Source organism: Phycodurus eques, chromosome 1 (genome assembly GCF_024500275.1).
Source record: "Phycodurus eques isolate BA_2022a chromosome 1, UOR_Pequ_1.1, whole genome shotgun sequence".
Lineage (NCBI taxonomy): Eukaryota > Metazoa > Chordata > Actinopteri > Syngnathiformes > Syngnathidae > Phycodurus > Phycodurus eques.
Genome location: NC_084525.1, coordinates 23,933,031 through 23,957,135, shown reverse-complemented (window position 1 = coordinate 23,957,135; position 24,105 = coordinate 23,933,031). Strand labels below are relative to the sequence as shown.

At 42.6% G+C, this 24,105-nt stretch overlaps 1 protein-coding gene across 1 annotated transcript; it reads right to left on the bottom strand.

Moving 5' to 3' along the window:
- Nucleotides 1–4,051: 4,051 nt before the first annotated feature.
- bco1l (beta-carotene oxygenase 1, like) lies at nucleotides 4,052–23,703 on the bottom strand. The gene is made up of 11 exons (XM_061693323.1): nucleotides 23,640–23,703; nucleotides 23,026–23,154; nucleotides 18,005–18,134; nucleotides 10,172–10,319; nucleotides 9,942–10,092; nucleotides 8,939–9,159; nucleotides 8,604–8,870; nucleotides 7,819–7,924; nucleotides 6,627–6,721; nucleotides 4,361–4,472; nucleotides 4,052–4,250 (listed from the first exon to the last, which is right to left on the bottom strand). Exons 1-11 carry the CDS (start codon nucleotides 23,701–23,703, stop codon nucleotides 4,096–4,098), a joined length of 1,578 nt encoding a protein of 525 aa, XP_061549307.1. The 3' UTR covers nucleotides 4,052–4,095.
- Between the last annotated feature and the right edge of the window lie 402 nt (nucleotides 23,704–24,105).

Genomic DNA, 24,105 nt, shown 5'->3' with positions numbered 1-24,105 from the left:
ATACTTGTTGGAACAAATCCCTTTACCACCTCGTTTTTGAGATTTTCATTTCGGTTGAGATTTTCTGTGGTTCTGACAAAGATGAAAATGTTCCTCAAGTTCGGTGTCAAAAAATCACACGTTAATAAGATTTGGTAATGACAGAAAACGATATGGTGTTGATTCATTTGTTATTGTTTTGGTTTTCTGTGAAGTTTTGAAGTAATTCTGGCGATTTGCTGGCTCTTAGTTTGATGATCAAAATGACATGCTCAGAATGCTTAAACATAACATTTCTGTCTCACTTGAGGCACATCTGGGCATCTCTCTCTCTCTCTCTCTCTCTCTCTCTTTCTCTCTCTCTCTCTCTCTCTCTCTCTCTCTCTATATATATATATATTAGGGCTGCAGCTATCGAATATTTTAGTTTTATTGAATAATTGAGGCGGCACGGTGCTCGACTGGTTAGCACATCTGCCTCACAGTTCTGAGGACTGGGGTGCAATCCCCAGCCCCGCCTGTGTGGAGTTTGCATGTTCTCCCCGTACCTGTGTGGGTTTCCTCCCACATCCCAAAAACATGCATGGTAGGTTAATTGAGGACTCTAAATTGCCCGTAGGTGTGAATGTGAGTGCGAATGGTTGTTTGTTTATATGTGCCCTTCGATTGGCTGGCGACCAGTTCAGGGTGTACCCCGCCTCTCGCCCGAAGATAGCCGGGATAGGCTGCAGCAGGCCCGCGACCCTTGTGAGGAGAAGCGGAACGAAAGATGAATGAGGAATGAATAATTGAGTGTTGCGACACGATGAATGACTGGTTAGCACATTGGCCTCACAGTTCTGATGACGGGGGTTCAAATCCGGCCTCACCTGTGTGGAATTTGCATGTTCTCATGTTTACCTGCTAGGATTTCCTCCCACATCCAAAAAACATGCTTGGTAGGTTAGGTGGAGACTGTAAATTGTCCGTAGTGTGAATGGTTGTTTATTTGAATGTGCCCTGCATTTGGCTGGCGACCAGTCCAGGGGGGTATCCCGCCTCTCGCCCAGAGTCAGCTGTGATAGGCTCCAACTCGCCCGCAACCCTAGTGAGGATAGGTATGGAAAATGGATGAATGGATTATTGAGTATTTGGATAAATTATATTTGTGCTTGGTTAAAGACCAATTATGGCCGGATTTGAACCTGGGTCCTTCGAACTGTGAGGCAGATGGGCTAACCAGTCATTCATCGTGTCGCAACACTCAATTATTCATTCCTCATTCATCTTTCGTTCCGCTTCTCCTCACAAGGGTCGCGGGCCTGCTGCAGCCTATCCCGGCTATCTTCGGGCGAGAGGCGGGGTACACCCACGGCCTGGGGGCCAATTGCGGCCCGTGGAATGATATTTTGTGGCCCGCAGGACGAAATTAAAGCTTGGTGTTAGTGCGGCTTGCGTGTTTTTTTTTCTGACATCCATCTTATTGGTTTATGTTTTTTAACACTTGTGGGCTACCGTAGCTTAAACACGTGACGACAACATGAATTAGAAATGTAACATAATTCAGAATGATCACTTAAAGGGAAAATTTATCGCGTCACCTCCCCAGTCATGTCGTCTTCAAAACCTGCCGTGAAGAGAAAGGTTGACGATGAGCACAGAAAATTTCAGGAGTAGTGGGAGACGGAATCTTTTTTTGCTGAGCCCAGAGGCATCCCGACGTGTCTAATATGCGCAATATAAACTTGGGGTGCACAAGGAATATAACATCAAACGTCATTACTCAACTAAACATTTCCGAGGAGTATGCTAAATACATGGGAAATGAGATGACAGGAGCAGGTCGCCAAACTTAAAACCTGTCTCCTGAGGCAACAAAGTAGCCAAAGAAAGTGATATGGTTGCTATGTACTGAGTGAGATGATCGCTAAGACAGGAAAGCCATTTAAAGATGGCGAGTACATCAAACAGTGCATGTTACAGGCTGCAAGTATAGTCTGCCCGGAAAAAAAAGGGTCAGTTTGGCAACATCAGCATTTCTGCCAACACAATGGCAGAGTGCATTTCTGACATGTCAGGTAATATTTATGATCAAGTGTGTGGAAAAAGCTCAACATTTTCATTCATTCTCAGTCGCTCTTGATGAGAGCACAGACGTCACTGACACTGCGCAGCTCGCAATGTATGTCCGTGGTGTTGATGACAATTTTTAAGTGCTGGAGGAGATACTCACAATAATTCCAATGCATGGCCGGACCATGGTCAGGAGGTATTCCGCCAGCTATGTGATGCCATTGCGGATGCCGTCTTACTATGGAAGCATTTTGCTGGAATAACAACTGACGGAAAAATGGACTGGTGGCACTTGTTCGAAGAAGAAAACTGGAAGAGGCCATTGCTCTGCACTGCATTATCTATCCATCAACAGGCGCTTTACAGCAAATGCCTGAAGCTTGACAATGTGATGTCTGACGTTGTGAAAGTCATCAACAATATCAGATCCTGGGTTTCAAAGCAGCGTCAGTTCCATGCTTTTTTCGAGGAAATAGAGTCAACCTATGAGGATGTGCGCGACTTCACAGAGGTGCGTTGGCTCAGCAGGGGGAAACTTTTGAAGAGGTTTTTTTTAAGTTAAGGGCAGAAGTTAAAGCTTTCATGGAAAGGGATGGGGTGACTGAGTCTGGCTCAGTGAGAGTAAGTGATCCCAAATGGCTAATGGACTTAGCTTTTCTTGTTGACATCACACAGGAGCTAAATATACTGAATAAGAAGTTCCAAGGCCGGGGCCAACTTGTCAGTGTTGCATATGACAATGTCAGAGCATTCGCCACTAAACTTGTGTTATGGAAAGCTCAGCTTTCCCAGACAAACCTCGGCCATTTTCCCGCATTGCGAGGCACTCGTGAATTCTGGCACAACATTTCATAGTGAGAAGTATAGAGATACCTACGGGAAGAATTTGATCACAGGTTTGCCAGACACACAGATCCATTTTTCAAATGTTTGCTGACCCCTTCTCCATCGATGTGGAAGATGCAGGGTGTCAAGGCTCTCCCTTGGAGATAGGGTGAGAAGCTCGGTCATCCGGGAGGATCTCAGAGTAGAGCCGCTGCTCCTCCGCATCGAGAGGAGCCAGATGAGGTGGCTGGGGCATCTGATTCGGATGCCTCCCGGTTACACCCTGAACTAGTTTCCAGCTAATCGCAGGGAACATACAAACAAACAACCATTCGCACCATCACTTAAACCTACCATGCAGGTTTTTTTTTTTTTTTTTTTTTGGGGTGTACGCGGAAAAAACACACGCAGGCACGGGGAGAACATGCAAACTCCACATAGGTGAGGCCGGATTTGAACTCGGGTCCTCAGAACTGTGAGGCATATGTGCTAACCAGTTGGCCAGTTTGACGTGTACTGTACTTTAAAGTTGTATACAAATCAATTGCATTTGAAAAGTGACAATTTACTGTATTGGATTTTAAAAGGTTTTAACTGGCTGTATGCATAACAACCTTCATTCTAATGTTTTGACTGTATGATGTTTTAAATGTGAATTTATTTACTACTCTTTGAGAATCACAGATGTCATAAAGCCAATAAATATTTCTTGATGAATATGTCCAATTATAGTTTATGTACTTACATTCCTGGAGAGAAAAAAAATCGTTTTACTGGTTGAACGTTATGCTTGATTAATTTCTGACTTTTCAGAGAAGCCCAGTAAGACGGCTGAAATTGGGGGGGATTCAGTTTGACATCCCTCATTCACGTTCAAAATGGTGAGCTGACTGAAAATGAAAGAGTCCGCATTAAAGCACTTCATGATACTGGATGGTCTGTATGACAGGTGGTCTAATAAATCTGTTAAGCGCTCTACATTTGAACTTGGTCAAATACACGCTGATTGTGATCTTGTAAGCGCATTCAGTTGTCATTTCGATTTTTGATCAAATACAATATGAATTTTGATGTTGGATGTTTTGATGTTTTACAGCGATACACTAATAAGGGTAAAATTATACATCCTGATTAAAACGTTAGTACATTTCAGTCCACTGTTTTTTTTTGTTTTTTTTTACACAAATACCTGTACTTGTGCTTGAGTACAGAGTTTGAGTACTTTTGATTTTTTGGCTGTCAGTTGGCATTGTGGATGAAAAGTCCATGAAGGTCCAAGTGAACACTGGCAGGAATAGCAGCCCGTGCCAGCTCCTCCAATGTCTTGGCGTCGAGCACAAGCATGAATGGCGAGGTGTTAGGGTCTGGTGAGATGACGGATGATAAGATCACACCTGCACAGAAGTTATGGAATCTTTAAAGTGTGTTCATCACGGCAAAAAAAAAACAACAGCAACAAACAAACGAGAAAAGAAATTGAGAGTATTTCGTCAGAGAAGCTCACCGTCATCTTCGTCCACTGCTCCGGGTGACGCAACAAACACAGGTTCTGATGGGTAGCAGTTGTCCTGATGCCATTCCACATGGGTCCTGGCGACTGTGTCAAACTTGATGATCTGCGAGACAAATGTTGATGATGATGTGACAGGTCCCTGATTTGATGTCTCTTTGGATGTCTTTGCTTCAGCAGTCCTGACCAGTGATGGGAAGTAACGAAGGACAAATACAGTGAGATATAAATTTAATTTGTTTTGTAACTATACTAGTAACTCAAAAGACCAGTATTTCAAATCATCTTTTCCCATTGAAATGAATTGAAATGCTATTAATCCGTTCCAGGCTTCCCTCTCAAAAAAAAATAAAAATAAATAAATAAATACAAAGTGTGTTTTTGAGAAGGAAGATAGCACTCTACAATGCTGTACTCATAAAATAAAAACAGAGTAATAACACAACTAAATAGAATGCATACAAACAGTTTGTGCATCACGATTTAAACACCCTTTAAAGTGAATTCAGAGTTTTCTTTCTAAGTACATTATCTACTGAATATTTGCAGGTGTTAAAAACATCTGCAAAGACTGAGAACAATATAGAATTGTTGAGATATAGAGCCATGCGCACCGCAGCGACAGGTACGTTTAACACCACTTTTCATTTTTAATTGATTGCACATTCCCAAAAATAAAACTTAAAACCGATAATATTAAACAATAACTAGTTGTAGTAACACTATTTTTGTTTCCGTCAAGCCGCCTGCCTTTGGCAACGGATTTGGAACTAGGAAGCACACGAATTCCTCACATCTCATGAAAGCGACTCAGGTATGATGAGTACTGTACGTCAACAATGTCACCATAACCAGAGGTGGGTCGTAACGCGTTACATTTACTCCGTTACATTTACTCAAGTAACATTTGCGATAAACTGTACTTGTCAGAGTACTTTAGATGCACCATACTACTTGAGTATTTATGTGAAGAAGGATCAATATTTTTATGTGAAGAAGGATCAATACTTTTACTCCGTTACAATGATCGACATGCCGTTCACTACTTTTATCCATTCTTGCGTGTGCGCGTCTATTTTTAGACTCCACCTGCGACTTCCGCATAGGGTGCCCGTTGCGCCAATCAAACGTGATCTCTGTCATTTGACTCCAATTCACTAATCAGACAATACAAGGCAGTCACATGACGGAGCACGTCGCCTTTGCGAGCCAATCGAAATGACTAATTTTGGGAGGAAAAAACAGCAGTGCGAACGTGTTTACTTTACAGACTCCAAAAAAAAACAGCTTTATCATGCAGCTCTTCAATTGTGACTGCCCAAACCTGGTTATTTCAGCCCACTTCTAACTTAAGAAAACACCTTGTGGTAAGTTGCAGATGTTTCTATTGTTGTTTTGGCAGTAGATATGGCAACATTAGCCCTGACCTATGGTGTCGCACTCGCACACCCAATCACTAAGTCTCTTCAGCAAACAGCTTCTTCATGAAGTTATTTAAGCGAATAAAGCAAATAACGTTTCTGTAGGGCCCAACCTCTGTGTTGTTTGTTTTTGGGCAGTTAAAAATTTAAATGGTGGCAGTTCGGTGTCGACTCCCATATATTATTATTTTATATGATGTTGATGCTCTGATTAAAAACAACAACAAAAAAACAGAAGTTAATCACAAGTTACTCTCATTTTTTTCATTGAGTACTTTCTTACTCTGACTCAAGTAAATATTTAGATGACTACTTCTTACTTTAACTTGAGTCATATTATTCTAAAGTAACAGTACTCTTACTTGAGTACAATATTTGGCTACTCTACCCACCTCTGACCATAACCAAGCACACCGGTTTGGTAAGTTTGGATAACGTGAAACTTTCAAACATTTTTAAGCTACTTTACTGGGTGTTTTAGGCCACGAAAAAAACGTACAAAACAAAAATGTTGTATTGTACACTAATATGGGTGCATATGGCCTCAAAAAAAAAAAAAAAAAAAAAAAAATGTATTTCAATGTAATGGACAATTGGCTAAATCGGACGAACCCCCATTCTATCGAGGTTGCACTGTACATAAGTAAAAATAATAGTAAAAATTCATTTTACTCTCGGTTTCTGTATCACTACTTTTTTTTTTTTTTTTTTTTTTTTTTTTTTTTACTTAAGTACAGCCATTGAATCAGTACTTCTGCTTAAACAAAAGTCTTTATTTTCGTATTTGTACTTCTACTCAAGTACAGAGTGGGATTACTTTAGCGACCTCTGGCCCTGACCTTGTTTGGTTGTGGCAACCAGTCCACTTTTGAGCCATAGAAGTATCTGTACTTCTTGCAATTGAACTTGTAGTTGATGTTGGGCAACTCCAGACCTGGTGAGAGATCACACATACAGTAGATGGCAACCATTTATTTGATACCCTACTACCAAATTATCCATGTACTAGTACGCTCTTTGTCCTCACTAGTAAGACTAATTCAATAGAAGAGTAATTTTTTACCCCCCACTACTAATGCCCCATTCATTTTTCTAGTATGCGGCATTGTCATACTCATGAGGACAAAGAGCATACAGCTGTAAATCCTGTTTGAGCATTTATTCAGTATCATTCTAGTACACTGACCTGTCTATAGTCTACTATGCTTATTGTCCTCACAGTAAGTAGTAAGACAATTCAGTGGTCTACTAGAACGACAGTCTTTCTAGTCAAGTTTTTTTTTTCCACTACTGCCTTCTACTACTGTATGACATTTCTGCACACTCGTAGAACAACCATGTATGTTATGTATTTAATGTCACTAGTAGTACTATTAGAATGCAGTTGTCAATTAGTGTAGTTTTACTGCACTAGTAGAATCACTATCAATAGTGTTGCTTTCTCCACTACTGCCGTCCTCTACTGTATGACATTTCTGCGCAGTAGTAGAACAAGTATATCTTGCTAGTCAGGTTAAACTTTACACTAGTTGACTGAGTACTAATCGACATACTAGTGACATAATGAAATTCTACTCGTCAACATCTAGCACTTCAGTCGTACAGGTGTTACATCTGTGCGCTACTTGTACAACTAGTGAAGTGCTAGATGTACACTAGTAGAATTTTATATCTATCATATTAACAGTAGCAGCCATTTTAACAGTAGCACCCATTTGTCAACTAGTGTACATTTCTGCTGTACTGGTAGAACAACAAGAGCGCAACAGTCAAAGAAGTACACGTAAGATAGTCAAGCAAACCTGTGCTACTAGTAAAGCATTAGATGTTAACCAGTAGAATATTATAATGTCACTGGTAGTACTAGTCTGTCCTAGTCGTTCTACTCGTGTGAAGAAGAGCATACTAGTAAATGGACAATTCAGTACACTAGTAGGATATCGAATAAATACACAAACAGCTCGCCATACACATTGGCATCCAACAAGTTGAGCGGTGTACGACTTATTCATCATGGCGACTGAAAGTGACCTTGGAACAGAGTTTCCGGCTGGCAGTAGACTTCACCGTCGTCCGTCATGATTGCTGTGGCAGTCGTGTCTGCAAGAGTCACCAGGTTGGCTCCTTTTGGTGAGTCCTGAAAAACATACACTTTGCTTAAATGGGGTGAATACTTAGAGAGATTTAGAGATTGTGGTTTCATTTCTTTTTCATATTGACTTTAGAACAAGGGTGTCAACCTCATTTTAGTTTGGAGGCCACATTCACCCCAATTTAATCTCAAATGAGCCGGGCCAGTATATTTGTGGCTTGATACAGTAAGCTAAGCTATAAATAACAACCATTCCAAAATGTTCCCATTGTTTTGGTGCAAATAATTACAAATAAGTACATTCAGAAAATATTCACATTTATTTATTATTATCTCGCTGCAAATCATATGAGCAATCAGAAATTCCTAAACAAAATGATAGCACTTTCAACAGTATTATTCATCAGTTTTTATTTTTTTATTTTCACAAGTGAAACGTACAGATCAAAGTTTATCTACTGTATATACAGTGTGTACCGTTTATACTGTAAACCAACTCTGTTTAATGCTGAAGCACTAAAAACATTTTGGAAGTGTTGTTACAAGTAGAAATCGTTTTAAATTTACACAAATTGACGTATCAATCTGGAAATCATGACCTCAACTGACTCATCACACCATACAAACTCAAGTGGGAGCTATTCAGAAAAACTGTGCAGTTATCCACTTAATTTGTAAATGGATACGTAAAAATACACACAATTCTACTTCCCTTGCGCCTTACCTTGTTGACATGCAGCGGTAGGACGAACCGCTGGCTAACTGGTGGCGAGGAGTTGGAGTTGACCTCAATGAAGCTGCTGGTATTCATCCTCAGAATCTTCATGTAGAACATATCGTAGAGATTGCTGTCCTTATAGGCAATTAGGTCGAACACCACATGGTCATCAGTCTCGTAGGCATTAATGTGATGAAAGGCCACCAGGGCGTCACCATAGAAACAAGTGGAAACCCTCTTCCCGGTCGTCCGGCTGAAAAGGTGAAAGAAGGTCTAGGAAAAAGTAGAGGGTCAGTTGCTGGTTAGTGTGAGGGCAATGGCGTCCAGATGCATCCACATACAGGGTGGTCCTTGTCGAACTTGAGGCAGCTTCCCCAGTTAATGCCACGGAAATAGGCGGTCGCCAGTTTGACAACGTCCAATTTGAACGGTTGCTCCACGAATATGATGAAGTTCTCAGTCATGCCAAAGCTGTGGAAGTAGCTTGGGAACAGCTTGGAGCGAAAAGGAAGTGAGCAGATCTGTTGCACCTGCCGCAGGGCGGGGTTCTTCTGCTCAGGATCTGAAATGAGGGACTCCTGTTAAAGTTGTTTATTGTTTGCCCTCCCTGAGCCATGTTTACGTTTGGGAGATTTCAAACGGTTCTTCAAAAATGAGTGCTTTTGAAAGTATTTTATTGCCGCTCCCAGTTGACGTTTCCTGTAAAACTGAACATCAGAGAATTACATGTTGAGTAATTAACCAAGCCACGTAGCTTTGTCTTAGACTTTGTCGGCAGCCGTGGCCCAATGGTTAAAATCATTGCCTGCCAGCGGGGGGGACCTAGGTTCAAGACCCTGACCGGACCATCCGCCAACATCCCCCGGACTCACGGCTTTGGTGTCCTTGAGCAAGACACAGATACCCCGAACCGCTCCCCGGACAGTTTCACCTGCCCCCTGTTCCGGTGTGTTCCACTAACAAGTGTGTGTGCTCACTGTGATGGGTAAAATGCCGAGAACAAATTTTGTGTGCATGCATGCATGTTCATGACAATAAAGGTGATTCTTCTTATTCTTACGAATGTCCACTAGCTTAATACTAACGTGAAACGCCATAGACTACTAACGAAACTAGACAACAGAAAAGGAGCAGCACAATACACATTGAGTTAAAGCAGAAAATATTGCAAAACCGTTTTTTTGTTTTGTTGTTGATGTTTTTTTTTTTTTTTTTTTAAATAACGACACGGGTTGTGTCAAATGCTATTTTTACCGCATGCCGCTAAAAACGGACACCGGGCGGCAAATGCCTCTACCCGTAGTTTGGACACGCCTGGCATAAGATATCAAATGTGATTGAGACTACCTGACGCATCAGCTGGGACTTTAAAGATGACATACTTTGGTGGACCAAGACCTATGATGGCGGTTCCCATGTTGTATGTGTTGCCTTCATCGTCATAGTGAGGGTGAGCTGTTGCCAAATTGATAGCAATATGGTCCCTGTAGTTGATCTGAAATGGGTTCGGGGTTCAAATGACATTATTGGACAATATTGAGCAGAATCTGCATGAGTTTTGGATTAAGACTCACTCTTCCTATGGTGCCCAAAGTGACAGGATTGATTTGGTTCATGTAGTTGATTTCAGAGGAGGCGTAGTAGTCCTGACCGTAGCGAATGATGTTAATCATGTTGTTGTCGGTAAAGTCGGGAATGATGTTGCTGAGATGCGTGAATACCCTGGCGAGGAAGAGATGTTTGGTGTGAAAAACACGTTCATGAATAGACACTAAATACAGCAGTACTTTGACTTACGAGTGCCACAACCTGACAGTTTTTTGAGTTACATGCTGTTTTTTTTTTTTGCTTTGTGTTGTGAGCAGGGCTCGATTCTGATGCCACACAAACAAGCCGCCATTGGTGGGTTCATTACCACTGTGGCAGGTAGCACAGCCACTCCCATTAGCCATTTTGGCGGGTTGAATTGTATTCACTTGTTTGAACTGCACCAGCACAGTGGACGATTGATTAGCACATTCCCTCACAGTTCTGAGGACCCGGGTTGAAATCTGGCTTTGCCTGTGTGGAGTTTGCATGTTCTCCCCGTGCCTGTGTGGGTTTTCTCCGGGTACTCTGGTTTCCTCCCACATCTCAAAAACATGCCGGTAGGTTAACTGAAGACTCTAAATTGTCCGTAGGTGTGACTGTGAAGGCGAATGGTTGTTTGTTTGTTGCTCTCTCCGTTGATGACTTGACTAAGTCATTTTTATAGGAATCCAACAGTCTGTGGACCGACCCTGCTGAAATCCTCAAATAACTGACCATGGCTGAACAAGGTAGGACAACCAGCAGCCCCGTCATTATTAAGTAAAATATAAAGAAATCACCTTCCTTATCTGTCAGCAGGATACCATAAACACCTTAATATTGTTTAAAAAAATAACAGCGGAATATTGTGCGTGTGTGTATATACATACATTATATATATATAATATATATATATATATATATATAAAATGCAGCCCTATGGGGGGCACAAGTCAGTGCAAAATGTAGGCCTGTCATGAACGGAACAGAGGATAGGACCCAAAAATGCACGACTCCAAAACAAATGGACAGTTTCCAAAAAGAGAGGTTTAATAGACGGGCATAGGTCGGTACACAGGCAGGCAATCCAAGAAAGGCAACAGTATCCAAAAACATGAGGCAAAGAGTCAAGCTTGATAATCGGAACAGTGGAAGTCCCGAATGAGCGAATCATCCATGATAAACGCAGACGGTACCCATGAACGTTCCTCAGGCCCATAGCCCTCCCAGTCCACCAGATATTAAAACCCCCTCCGCCTCCGACAAGACGACAACAGCCGCTTCACAGCGAAGACAGGGCCCCCATCCACAAACCGGGGGGGAGGAGGGGGTCTGGAAGGCGGGACCAGAAGGGACTCCAGGGCTGGTTTGAGTAGGCTGACATGAAAAGCAGGGTGGACCCACATCGACCTTGGGAGCCTCAGCTTCACGGTGACAGGGATGATGATCTTTGTGATGGGGAAGGGCCCAACGAACCTGGGAGCGAGCTTCTTGGACTCCACCCGGAGGGGAATATGTTTGGTCGAGAGCCAAACTCGCTGACCCACTTTGTAGTTCGGGGCCGGTGTCCTCCGACGGTCAGCAGCGGCTTTGTAGGACCGTCCCTGGCGCAGCAGCATCTGTCGGGCTCGCTCCCAGGTCCTCCTGCAGCGTCTCACCAAGGTTAATGCCGCTGGAACTGTGGACTCAGGGGCTATGGCAGGAAACAGATGGTTGGTAACCATGCACAACGTGAAAAGGCGATAGACCAGTGGATGCAGAGGGGAGGGAATTGTGGGAGAATTCGACCCAAACCAATTTCTGAGACCAGGATCGCGGATCCTGTGAAGAGAGACATCGGAGCCCAGTCTCCAGGTCCTGGTTCAGCCTCTCGGTTTGGCCGTTGGTTTCAGGATGAAACCCAGATGACAGACTGACAATAGCACTTATGAGATTGCAAAACTCCTTCCAAAATTGCAAAATAAATTGGGGACCCCTATCAGACACCACATTCTTGGGGAAACCATGGAACTTGAAAACCTGATTAATCATCAGCTCGGCAGTGTCTTTAGCTGAGGGGAGTTTTGGAAGTGCAATGAAGTGTGCCATCTTAGAGAACCTGTCAACAACTGTAAGAATCGTGGTATTGCCTTTAGAGGCCGGTAATCCTGTCACAAAGTCTACGGAAATGTCTGACCAAGGACGTTGTGGTATTGGCAGGGGTCGCAACTCCCCAGAAGGACGTTGATGAGAGGGCTTGTTGGCAGCACATACCTTGCAAGCATTGACATAATCGATAACATCCCTCCTAACATTAGGCCACCAAAAGCGCTGTTCGACCACTGATTGAGTCTTGGCAATGCCTGGGTGACATACAGTGCGGTTCGTGTGAGCCCAGTAGATGACTCTTCCCCTTAAGGTCGGAACCACATAAAGCCTGTTTTCAGGGCAATCTTCAGGGCTAGGAGTGTTTTTCAGAGCCCCTTTAACCGCCGTTTCAATGTCCCAAACAAAAGCGAAAATAAAACATGACTTGGGCAAAATAGTCTTAGGGTCGGACAAAGAATTATCTTCGGAGAAAATGCGTTACAAAGCATCTGGCTTACCATTTTTAGAACCAGGTCGGTAGGATAGCGTGAAATTAAATCTAGTAAAGAACAGAGCCCATCTAGCCTGCCTCGCATTTAATCTTTTAGCAGTCTTAATATACTCAAGGTTCTTGTGATCTGTCCATACTAAAAACGGAGTCTGTGCCCCCTCTAGCCGGTGCCTCCACTCCATCAAAGCCACCTTGACTGCCAGCAGTTCACGGTCACCAATGTCATAATTTTTCTCAGCTGGGGTCAGTTTTTTGGAGAGAAAAGCACAAGGATGTAATTTATCATCCTTGAGAGATTTCTGCACTGCTCCTATTCCGGCATCAGACGCATCGACTTCTACCACAAACTGCTGTTGGAGATCTGGCAAAGTAAGGATGGGAGCGGAGGTAAAGCTCGACTTAAGTTTTTGAAACGCTGCCTGACAAAGCGGGTTCCATGCAAAAGGTTTGTGTGGCGAGGTAAGATCATGCAAAGGAGAGGCTATAGAACTGAAATTTCTGATGAATTTTCTGTAGAAGTTTGCGAACCCTAAGAACCTTCGTACATCTTTGCGTGACGTGGGAGTAGGCCAATTAATTACTGCATCGACTTTGCAAGGGTAAATTTTGACTTCACCTTGAGCCAGGACAAAACCCAGAAAATAAACTGACGCCTTGTGGAACTCACATTTCTCAGCCTTAACATATAGTTGATTCTGCAGTAACTGCTGCAAAACAGAGCGGACATGAATAATGTGAGTCTCCTCATCCGGGGAGAAAATCAAAATGTCATCCAAATAAACAAAAACATAAACATTCAGCATGTCACGCAGGACATCATTGACAAGGTTCTGGAAAACAGCTGGAGCGTTAGTAAGCCCAAAAGGCATTACCAAATATTCATAATGTCCTGTTGGTGTGTTGAATGCTGTTTTCCATTCATCCCCCTCCCTTATCCTGACTAGATGATATGCATTTCTTAAGTCCAGTTTGGTGAAAACCTTGGCTCCCTCCAGGAACTCAAAGGCGGTGGAGATGAGAGGAAGAGGGTACCTGTTTTTTACCGTGATCTCGTTGAGACCCCGGTAATCGATACAGGGTCGCAGGGTCTTGTCTTTCTTGTCCACAAAGAAAAATCCTGCTCCCGCAGGGGATGAAGATGGGCCAATGATCCCGGCTGCCAGTGATTCCTCCACGTACTCCTTCATGGCCTTGTGTTCCAGCCCTGAAAGAGAGAACAACCTCCCTCGTGGGGGTGTGGTTCCAGGCAGCAAGTCAACAGCACAGTCATAAGGTCTGTGGGATGGAAGGGATTTGGCCTTGGACTTGGAAAAAACGTCTTTAATATCCTGGTAACAGGTGGGCACTTGAGATAAATCAGGATCCCCAGATGGGGTCTGTGGATTGTCCTTAGAAACATGACCCTGAACATCACATGGCGGCTTAAAACAGTTCCGGGCGCAATTGCTGCCCCATGACATAACCTGCCCAGAGGACCAGTCAATGTGGGGGTTATGTAATTTCAACCATGGGTTCCCTAAGATAAGGTCATGATTCATGGCGTCAAAAACATGAAAACTAATGCGTTCCGAGTGAGAATCGGGAAATGTCAATATGAGTGTTTGGGTGCGGTGAGTGATCTTGCCCATAAAACTGCCGTCTGCAGCATAGGTGTTGCGGTGGCGTTTTATTTCAAAGGTTCTAAGGTGCATACGTCTAACGAGGATGGAGTTGAGTAAGTTTGCATCAGAACCAGAGTCAATTAATACAGGTGTATGAATTTCTTGATCAGGAGAGCATGGTGTCACTTTAGGAAGAACCCGTGTAGGGTCTTCCTACATGAAATTCAGACTCACCTCTCCCGTGCCCTTGCTACCGGCACCGGCAAGTTTGACGTGACAGTTGCTCACGGAATGACCCAACTGACCGCAGTAGAAGCACCGCCCTTCCCTCAGCCGGCGTTGACGTTCCTCAGGGGAGAGACGGAACCTGCCCAGTTGCATGGATTTCTCCGTGGGGACGTTAGCCAGTGGGTTGACACCAGAACCAGGGGATCTGCCTTGGTTTGGCTGGTCACCGAGGCTCGTCCTCAAAGTGCGCGGTGACGCAGCCTTCCGCCGATCTCCATCCAGCTCGCGATCCAAAAGCCTCTTGTCGATTTTTACGGCGAGAGCGATGAGAGTGTCCAAGTCGGTCGGCAGGTCTAGCGGGACTAAATGATCCTTGACGGCGGGGGATAGTCCTTGAAAAAAGGCATCGAGTAGCGCCCGATTATTCCAATGACTCTCAGCTGCTAGAAGGCGAAACTCAATCGCGTAATCTGACACCCTGCGCTTGCCTTGATGTAAGGTGACAAGGGAGCGAGCTGCCTCACGATCAGGAGTGGAAAATTTAAAAATTTGCTCCATAGTCTTTACGAAAAAAGCCCATGAATGACACGCGGCGGAATTGCGGCTCCATTCAGCAGTAGCTCACGCCTCCGCACGACCAGTCAGGTGGGAAATGACGAAAGTGATCTTTGCCCGCTCGGTGGGGAAGGCAGCTGCCTGCAGCTCAAAGTGGAGTTCGCACTGCGTGATGAACGGCTTAATGTTCCCAGAATTTCCAGAGAACCTCTCCGGTCGAGAGAGCTGTGGGCAGACAGCAGCGGAGGTGGCAGGTGGCTGCATGTTGACTGTTTCACATGGAAATACCGTGGCAGTATTGGGTGTGGTGCCAACTGGTTCCTTCTCTTGAATAATTTTCATAAGAAGTTCAAACTGTGAGGCCACCTGTCTCATCATATTGTCCTGATGCCTTGACAGTCCCTCTAGATGAAGGTGGAGGGCAGCAATCTGCTCATCCTGCTTCGAGAGGCGTTGACCCTGCGCTTGAAGGGCTTTGCGCACCGGATCTGAGTCTGCTGGGTCCATGTTATGGCAAGTCCGTTCTGTCGTGAACGGAGCAGAGGATAGGACCCAAAAATGCACGACTCCAAAACAAATGGACAGTTTCCAAAAAGAGAGGTTTAATAGACGGGCATAGGTCGGTACACAGGCAGGCAATCCAAGAAAGGCAACAGTATCCAAAAACATGAGGCAAAGAGGCAAGGTTGATAATCGGAACAGGGTCAAGTCTTACTGTGAGTCTGTGACAAGGAATGCTGGTACGTGGCGACAAGGTACAACGAATTGGGAACGAGAGGGAATGAGACATGAGGTTAAATACAATAGGTAATTAGGGTGAACGAGGCACAGGTGGTGAAGATCCTCACAGGAGCAGGTGTGTGTGAAACAGGGAGGGGAAGACAAAACCCGGAACACACACAGACACACATGACAAGGCCGGTCCCAAACCCGGATAAATGCAAAGGGTTCCGTCAGAAAGGGCATCCGGCTTAAAACTTTGCCAAACAAATATGCCCCTTTTTAAGAACAAGGGTGATGTCCAGAGCTGTGGGAACTATAGAGGAATAAAGTTGATAAGCCAAACAATGAAGCTATGGGAAAGAGTAGTGGAGGCTAGACTCAGGACAGAAGTGAGTATTTGCAGGCAACAGTATGGCTTAATGCCTAGAAAGAGTACCACAGATACATTATTTGCCTTGAGGATGTTGATGGAAAAGTACAGAGAAGGTCAGAAGGAGCTACATTGTGTCTTTGTAGATCTAGAGAAAGCCTATGACAGAGTACCCAGAGAAGAACTGTGGTACTGCATGGGGAAGTCTGGAGTGGCAGAGAAGTATGTTAGAATAATACAGGAAACGTACGAGGGCAGCAGAACAGTGGTTGGAGGTGACGGAAATGAAGATGTTGAGGTTCGCTCTCGGAGTGACCGAGTTGGTTAAAATTAGAAATGACCTCATCAGAGGGACAGCCGAGGTTCAATGTTTTGGAGACAAAGTTAGAGAGAGCAGACTTCGATGGTTTGGACACGTCCAGAGGAGAAATAGTGAGTATATTGGTAGAAGGATGATGAGGATGGAGCTGCCAGGCCAGTGAGCTAGAGGAAGACCAAAGAGAAGGTTGATGGATGTTGTGAGGGAAGACATGAGGGCAGTTGGTGTTCGAGAGGAGGATGCAGGAGATAGGCTTACATGGAAAAGGATGATGCGCTGTGGCGACCCCGAAAGGGACAAGCAGAAAGGAAAAGAAGAAGAATGTATAAATATATGTATATCATCAGCCACTTTCTATCCACTGCAGGATGAAGGCCTCTTCTTAACATTTCCAACTACCACAGCAGTTTGCAATTTGTTGCCACTGTATTCCGGTGTGGTTAATAATTTCATCTATCCATCTACTTTTAGTTCTTTGTCGGATTTGAAAAATGTGCAAATAATTTTGAGACATACGTCTCCCCATAAATGCGTTGTTACTCTTTGCCAATAAATGACAGACAACTGTACATTTGGTCTACAGGAACTTCACTGGTCTTTCCTCACATATAAAAACTCACAATTGGTTGGTATGAATACCTTGGCTAATATTCTTCCCAAACTTTAACAGCAGGTACTCAGTTAAAATCTATAATCCCTTGTATGAAGTCAAATAAAATGATCCATGTTTGGATTATTTAAAAAAGTTATCAGTCAACACCTTTTCACTTTTTATTGTTTGCTTCAGCATTTACTTTTGAGTTGCTTGCAAATACCCAATGTCTACAAATGGAACTTTTCAATAGTTAGTAAATAGGATTAGTTATTTCATCGAGCTTTACTCATCCATCCATTCATTCTCTGTACCGCTTTATCCTCTTGACTGGTCACTTTAGGATGTCCTGCAGCTAATTTTAGCTGACTTCGGGTGAGAGGCAGGGCACACCCTAAACTGGTCGCCAGGCAATCATAGGGCAGATGCACTGTAAAAACAACTAATTCACACTCATATTCACACCTAGGCGCAATTTAGTCTTCAATGAATCTACCTTGCATTTTTTTGGAATGTGGGAGGAAACCGTGGTACCTTTAATCAAAAAATTGCTAACCACATGCTAAACGGCCAGCTGGAGCCGCATTAGGCCACACCCTTTAAACGCACATATCAACCACTCAAATTTACAACAGTGTCTGTGTTACATTCGGCTTATTTACACTTTACAAACAAATGTATTTCTTTACATTCTCTGTTTTATTAGGTTTTTATATTAAGTTTTACAATCCTGTGGTATTTTTCGTCATTAAGAATATAACAAAAAAGATAAACTCTTTTTGCGAGGGCTGGAACGGATGAATGAGATTTCAATTCATTTCAATGGGGGTAAATTATTGGATATGATGTACCACCGTAGTTCCGTAATGTACCTGGAGAAGATGTTTTTGCAAGGGTCGGGATAGACCATGGTGCCAAACTCGGAGACAACAATCCGGTCAGCCTTAATATTTTTCTTATAGGTGTGGCTCTTCAGGAACTTGCTTCTGTAAAACACCTCACCTGGAGAAACAAAAATCTCAGCATCAAGGGGAGCAGCAGCATGAGACCCAAGCCAACACAATATTGCCATTATGACGTCAATGCAGTTAAACACGTCGTCAGAAGGACTGACCTATTTTACAACGTAAATTTTATGGAGCATTAAATGTATTGCCGTGACAATTTAATCTGCACGAGGGCCATCAGAATCAGTAGCGCTGGCCCAGCTCTGGTATGGTAGCTTTTATTGTCAAGCTGCAATCAATAGGCTTTAGTAGTTTCTGTGCGTTTTCCCCCAGTTTTTGTTGTTGTTGTAAAAAAGACATTATCATATGGATATTATATATTACAGTGCACTTATATCCCTGTCCATCCAATGTTTGGATTCTTATACCTGAAGAGTGAGGCTACAGGGAGAAGAGATAGCAAAGGTGGAGGACTTTAAATACTTGGGGTCAACCGTCCGGAGCAATGGCGAGTGTGGTCAGGAAGTGAAGAAACGGATCCAAGCAGGTTGGAACGGGTGGAGGAAGGTGTCAGGTGTGTTATGTGACACAAGAGTCTCTGCTAGGAAGAAGGGCAAAGTTCATAAAACAGTGGTGAGGCCAGCCATGATGTACGGATTAGAGACAGTGGCACTGAAGAGACAACAGGAAGCAGTGCTGGAGGAGGCGGAAATGAAGATGTTGAGATTTTCTCTCGGAGAGACCAGGTTGGATAAAATTAGCAATGAGCTCATCAGAGGGACAGACGAGGTTCGATGTTTTGGAGACAAAGTTAGAGAGAGCAGACTTTGATGGTTTGGACACATCCAGAGGTGAAATAGTGAGTATATTGGTAGAAGGATGATGAGGATGGAGCTGCCAGGCAAGAGATCTAGAGGAAGACCAAAGAGAAGGTCGATGGATGTTGTGAGGGAAGACATGAGGGCAGTTGGTGTTCGAGGAGGATGCAGGAGATAGGCTTCCATGGAAAAGGATGATGTGCTGTGGTGACCCCTAAAGGGACAAGCCGAAAGGAAAAGAAGAACCAGAGGTGTGGACTTGAGTGACATGACTTGGACTCGAGTCAGACTCGAATCATGAATTTGATTACTTTAGACTTGACCTGACAGTGTGTTCAAAGACTTGGGTTTAAACAGCAATGACTCGTGACTTCACTTGGATTTGAACCCACTGACTTGGTACTTTGATCAAAGCACTGAAAATCAAAATGTTACAGTTTTCTGTTTCTATAGTTACAGCATATGCACAACTTACTGTTTTACTCCAGGAAAATGTGATATTTGACAAAATAAAGCTGAAAGTCTTAATGATTTTTTTATAAGGTCAAAAGTGTACCAACACCAAAATTTCTAACGTGTTGTTAATTCTTACTATATTTTAACAGTCAATGTCTTACCGAGCATTTTCCAGCAGACGACTTGACTAAGAGGTCATTCTTTCACACACTACTAAAGTAATGGTTTCATTAAAAAAAAAAAAAAAACAGTTCATCTATCCATCCATCTGTACCGCTTATCCACAACATACGGTAAATCAACAATAAATGTGACAGCTAAATACGGTATATGTATACATTCCAAGAGCCACTGTTAACATACACAAAAACGACGGTGACATTTAACGAAATAATAAGGACGGTAATTATTGAAAAAAAAATCCACATTGCATTGTGGGAATCGTGCGGCTTGGCGTCACGTATGCTTGTTTTCGTTAGTAGCTAGCTTTGTGAGCAATCGCGCAAATAGTTACACAGTGGGCCGGCCGTGCGCTGTCTGGATTCCTGTTCATTACAGTCTGGTTTAATGTATATAGTGTTCTCAAGAATCAGTCTAGTATTTTTTTTAATCACTTAATTTACCGATTGCTCAGCACGCAGATAGCATCAATTCAACCCGAAACAAAATTTTTGATTCTCATATTCTTTTTTTTTGTGGCTCTTTTTGACGTCATATTCTTATGCAGTGCCCCCTAGTGTTCCGACTGAGATAACACAGTTGGATAAAATTGTACCTTTATAACAAGATGACAAAATTGTGTTTTTTAAATAAATGCCTTGTGTTTTTGATACTCACAAGAAATGCCATGTTTAAACTGAAATTTATTTATAGGAAGCCAATTGGTCCTTCATTTGTAAAGTGAAATGTATAATTTTCTCTTGTGCATTCACAATTTCTATTGAACCAAGTAAAATATATATTTTATCATAATACTTGATTATTCTGATATAATTGTCAGTAGAATACTCGATTACTAATTGCAGCACTACTGGTCATTTTACACTTGCGACTATGTGAGTACCGGGATGCTCATGTCATAGAAACAATGAGTCCCAACCCTGGAACAATGAGTCCCTGCAACTTATCATCACGGAATACTGATACAGTAATCCTGCGCTACATCACGGTTTTTGCTTCACAGTTCCGCTATATTGCTGATTTTTATTACAGTTCTTAATCTTTAATCATCAATTTTTCATACTGTTTGTACAACCCCAATTCCAATGAAGTTGGGACATTGTGTTAAACATAAAAACAGAATACAATGATTTGCAAATCGTATTCAATTAAATATAGGTTGAACATGATCAACTTTATTGTTTTTAGCAAATAATCATGAACTTGGAATTTTATGGCTGCAACACGTTCCACAAAAGCTGGGACAGGTGGCAAAAAAGACCTGTTTGGCCTGTTTGGAACATCCCACAGGGGAACAGGCTAATTGGGAACAGGTGGATGCCATGATTGGGTATAAAAGGAGCTTCCCTGAATTGCTCAGTCATTCACAAGCAAAGATGGGGCGACGTTCACCTCTTTGTGAACAAGTGCGTGAGAAAATAGTCGAACAGTTTAAGGACAATGTTCCTCAACGTACGATTGCAAGGAATTTAGGGATTTCATCATCTACGGTGCATAATATCATCAAAAGGTTCAGAGAATCTGGAGAAATCACTGGATGTAAGGGGCAAGACCGAAAACCAACATTGAATGCCCGTGACCTTCGATCCCTCAGGCGGCACTGCATCAAAAACCGACATCAATGTGTAAAGGATATCACCACATGGGCTCAGGAACACTTCAGAAAACCAATGGCAGTAAATTTTCTGAGCCGCTTCTCGTCACTCGGGTCCCGGGCGTGCTGGAGCCTATCCCAGCTGTCATCGGGCAGGAGGCGGGGTACACCCTGAACTGGTTGCCAGCCAATCGCAGGGCACATACAAACAAACAACCATTCACACTCACAGTCACACCTACGGGCAATTTAGAGTCTCCAATTAATGCATGTTTTTGGGGTGTGGGAGGAAACCGGAGTGCCCAGAGAAAACCCACGCAGGCACGGGGAGAACATGCAAACTCCACACAGGCGGGGTCGGGGATTGAACCCCGGTCCTCAGAACTGTGAGGCCGACGCTCTAACCAGTCGGTCACCGTGCCGCGGTCCATGTTTATTGAATGTTGTTAAAAGAAAAGGTGATGTAACACAGTGGGAAACATGACCCTGTCCAAGCTTTCTTGGAATGTGTTGCAGCCATAAAATTCTAAGTTAATAATTATTTGCTAAAAACAATAAAGTTTATCAGTTTGAACATTAAGTAGCTTGCCTTTGTAGTGTGTTCAATTAAATATAGGTTGAACATGATTTGCAAATCATTGTATTCTCTTTTTATTTATGTTGAACACAACTTCCCAACTTACAATAGTTTTGTGTTATCCATTCGTCTTGCTCTCTATCAATATGTGGGTTTAGGCCTGCCATGCTAAAAATTTTTAGGACAATATATTTCCCCCAAAACTTTCAAGATAAACGATAGTATCGTTGATGTTTTTTTATGCCGCTGATATAATGATATTAGAGCATAAAAAAGACTTGTACACATAGAATGGGTACGGAAAGTATTCAGATCCCTTTAAATTGTTCACTCTTTGTTATATAGCAGCCATTTGCTAGGTGTAAGGTGGATGCACATTCACAAACCTTTTTGTATCCCTCATCATTTATCATCATGTGTCGAGGACACTAGAGGCACATCAAACGAGATCCCTGACCGATGCAATTTTGTTTTTTTTGAAATTTTTTTTTTTTGTGCCAGGTCTGTTCACTTCAAAAATAAGGTGAGGAAAAAGTAAGTCATAGGATCGCATTTTCATAGAATAACTGAAAAAGTACTGTCAATTGGTGTTGAAGGGGCAATAAAGTAAGCCCCCGCTTGACGATTGGCTTTGAAGGTGCAAACATTTTGATCAGTCTCCCATTTTCTTATAAAGATTCCATGCACCTGTTTATCAAATTTGTTTTGATAAATAAAATATTTGTAAATATATTAACTATATAAATGCAATATGTCATACATGTATATACATATTAATTAAATATCAATATTATTTATATTAAAACATTTTTATTTTGTTGGTAAAATGACTCGAAACGATTCAAAACTCAAAGTATAGGACTTGCGACTTGACTCAGGACATAAGGGCAACCACTTAACACTTACCTCTGCCTTGCACCAATTGATGGCAATTCCAGTCATTTGATTGGGGAACATTGCTTTGAGATACGAGTCATTTGAGTTAAAAGTGATTAGCGTTACGAGCGTGCTCATGCAACAAAGTAAACTTGTAAGTCAAGGGACCACTGCACATTTTTTAAACAGTATCTCTGGTAAGTATGATGTATGTTATTTAAATGTTTTAGATTTTTGTGATAGTTTAAAAATATTGATCGTGAACAGCTCCAGATGATGCCTGTGGCACAGTTGTGTGCTGTTGTGTTTGGGTTTTTGTCTAGTATTGATGGTTTATTGAATTGTGATGTAATAGTGATGGTATTAATAGGTGGATTAAGGCAAGTGAGTCCCCACTGAAGGCACAGGTACCAAATGCAATGCAAACTCTTGTCTCCATACCCACCGTCTTTGAAAGTGAAGCTGTGAATAAGGGACATCCCATCGAACCAGTGGTTGTACTCCGAGTCACCCACAGAAAATAATGCAGGCCCGTTCCTTATCAGCGTGCCATGCAGCCATGTGGGCACACAACCTGCAAAGAGCACCTGTCAAAGGTCTTCGTCTGGACTATCACTAACCATGGGCCATGGTTAGTGATATAATACTTGGCACATTAAGTGTTCATCAAAAACAGAGACAGAGGTTTTATTGTTCAATAGAATGGTTAATAATACTGTAAGTCACTGTAACAGCATGCGCAGTTTCAGCATTAATACGGTGCTTAAATTGAGCAACATTAGAAAAACTTAAATAATGCCTGAATTCAAAATGTGAAACATAAAATTTGAATTTAAATACCTGACTATTTAACAAAACAATTCCTAAAGATCAATTGTAAATGTATTGGACTTGAAAGTTAAATACGACTGAACTGTGCCAAGGAAGTAATTATTTTTCTACCACCAGAAAGAGCCCACACTTTGACAATCACTGCTCTAGGAGCTTAGAGAATCCCATTTACATTTTCATGATATAAAAGGAGACACATTAATTGCCTTTCTTTCCCCCCCCCCTCACCTTTCACTTGAGCTTTCACAAGCTCGGGTGTCTCCTTCCCATTCTGAATAAATAATGACTGCATTTTATTTTCCCGGTCCTGCTGCAACTCCACCACTGAATGAACGAAACACTTTAAGCGCGCCTCCACTTATCTGTCTGTGAGCGTCCTGTAAACGTTACATAAGAGCTGCTGGGTCATCACAGAATTGGACAACAGTTTCAGCTTTGTGTGTGCTATGTGTGGTAATGAAAGCAAAGAATCAGAGCAAGTGGACTTCAGACTCTTGTATCTCTAATTGGTTAAATCTGTTAATGGCTTTATAGCTGCTCTTATCAACATCACATGCAACACGTTTCCTTTGACCCTCTTTAATATTGCGAATGCTGACAAATTCATGCAGAGGTGGCAAAAGTACTCACACACTGTAGAACTACACAGTAGAAGTAGAACTACCTGTGTAAAAACATACTTTGGTAAAAGTAA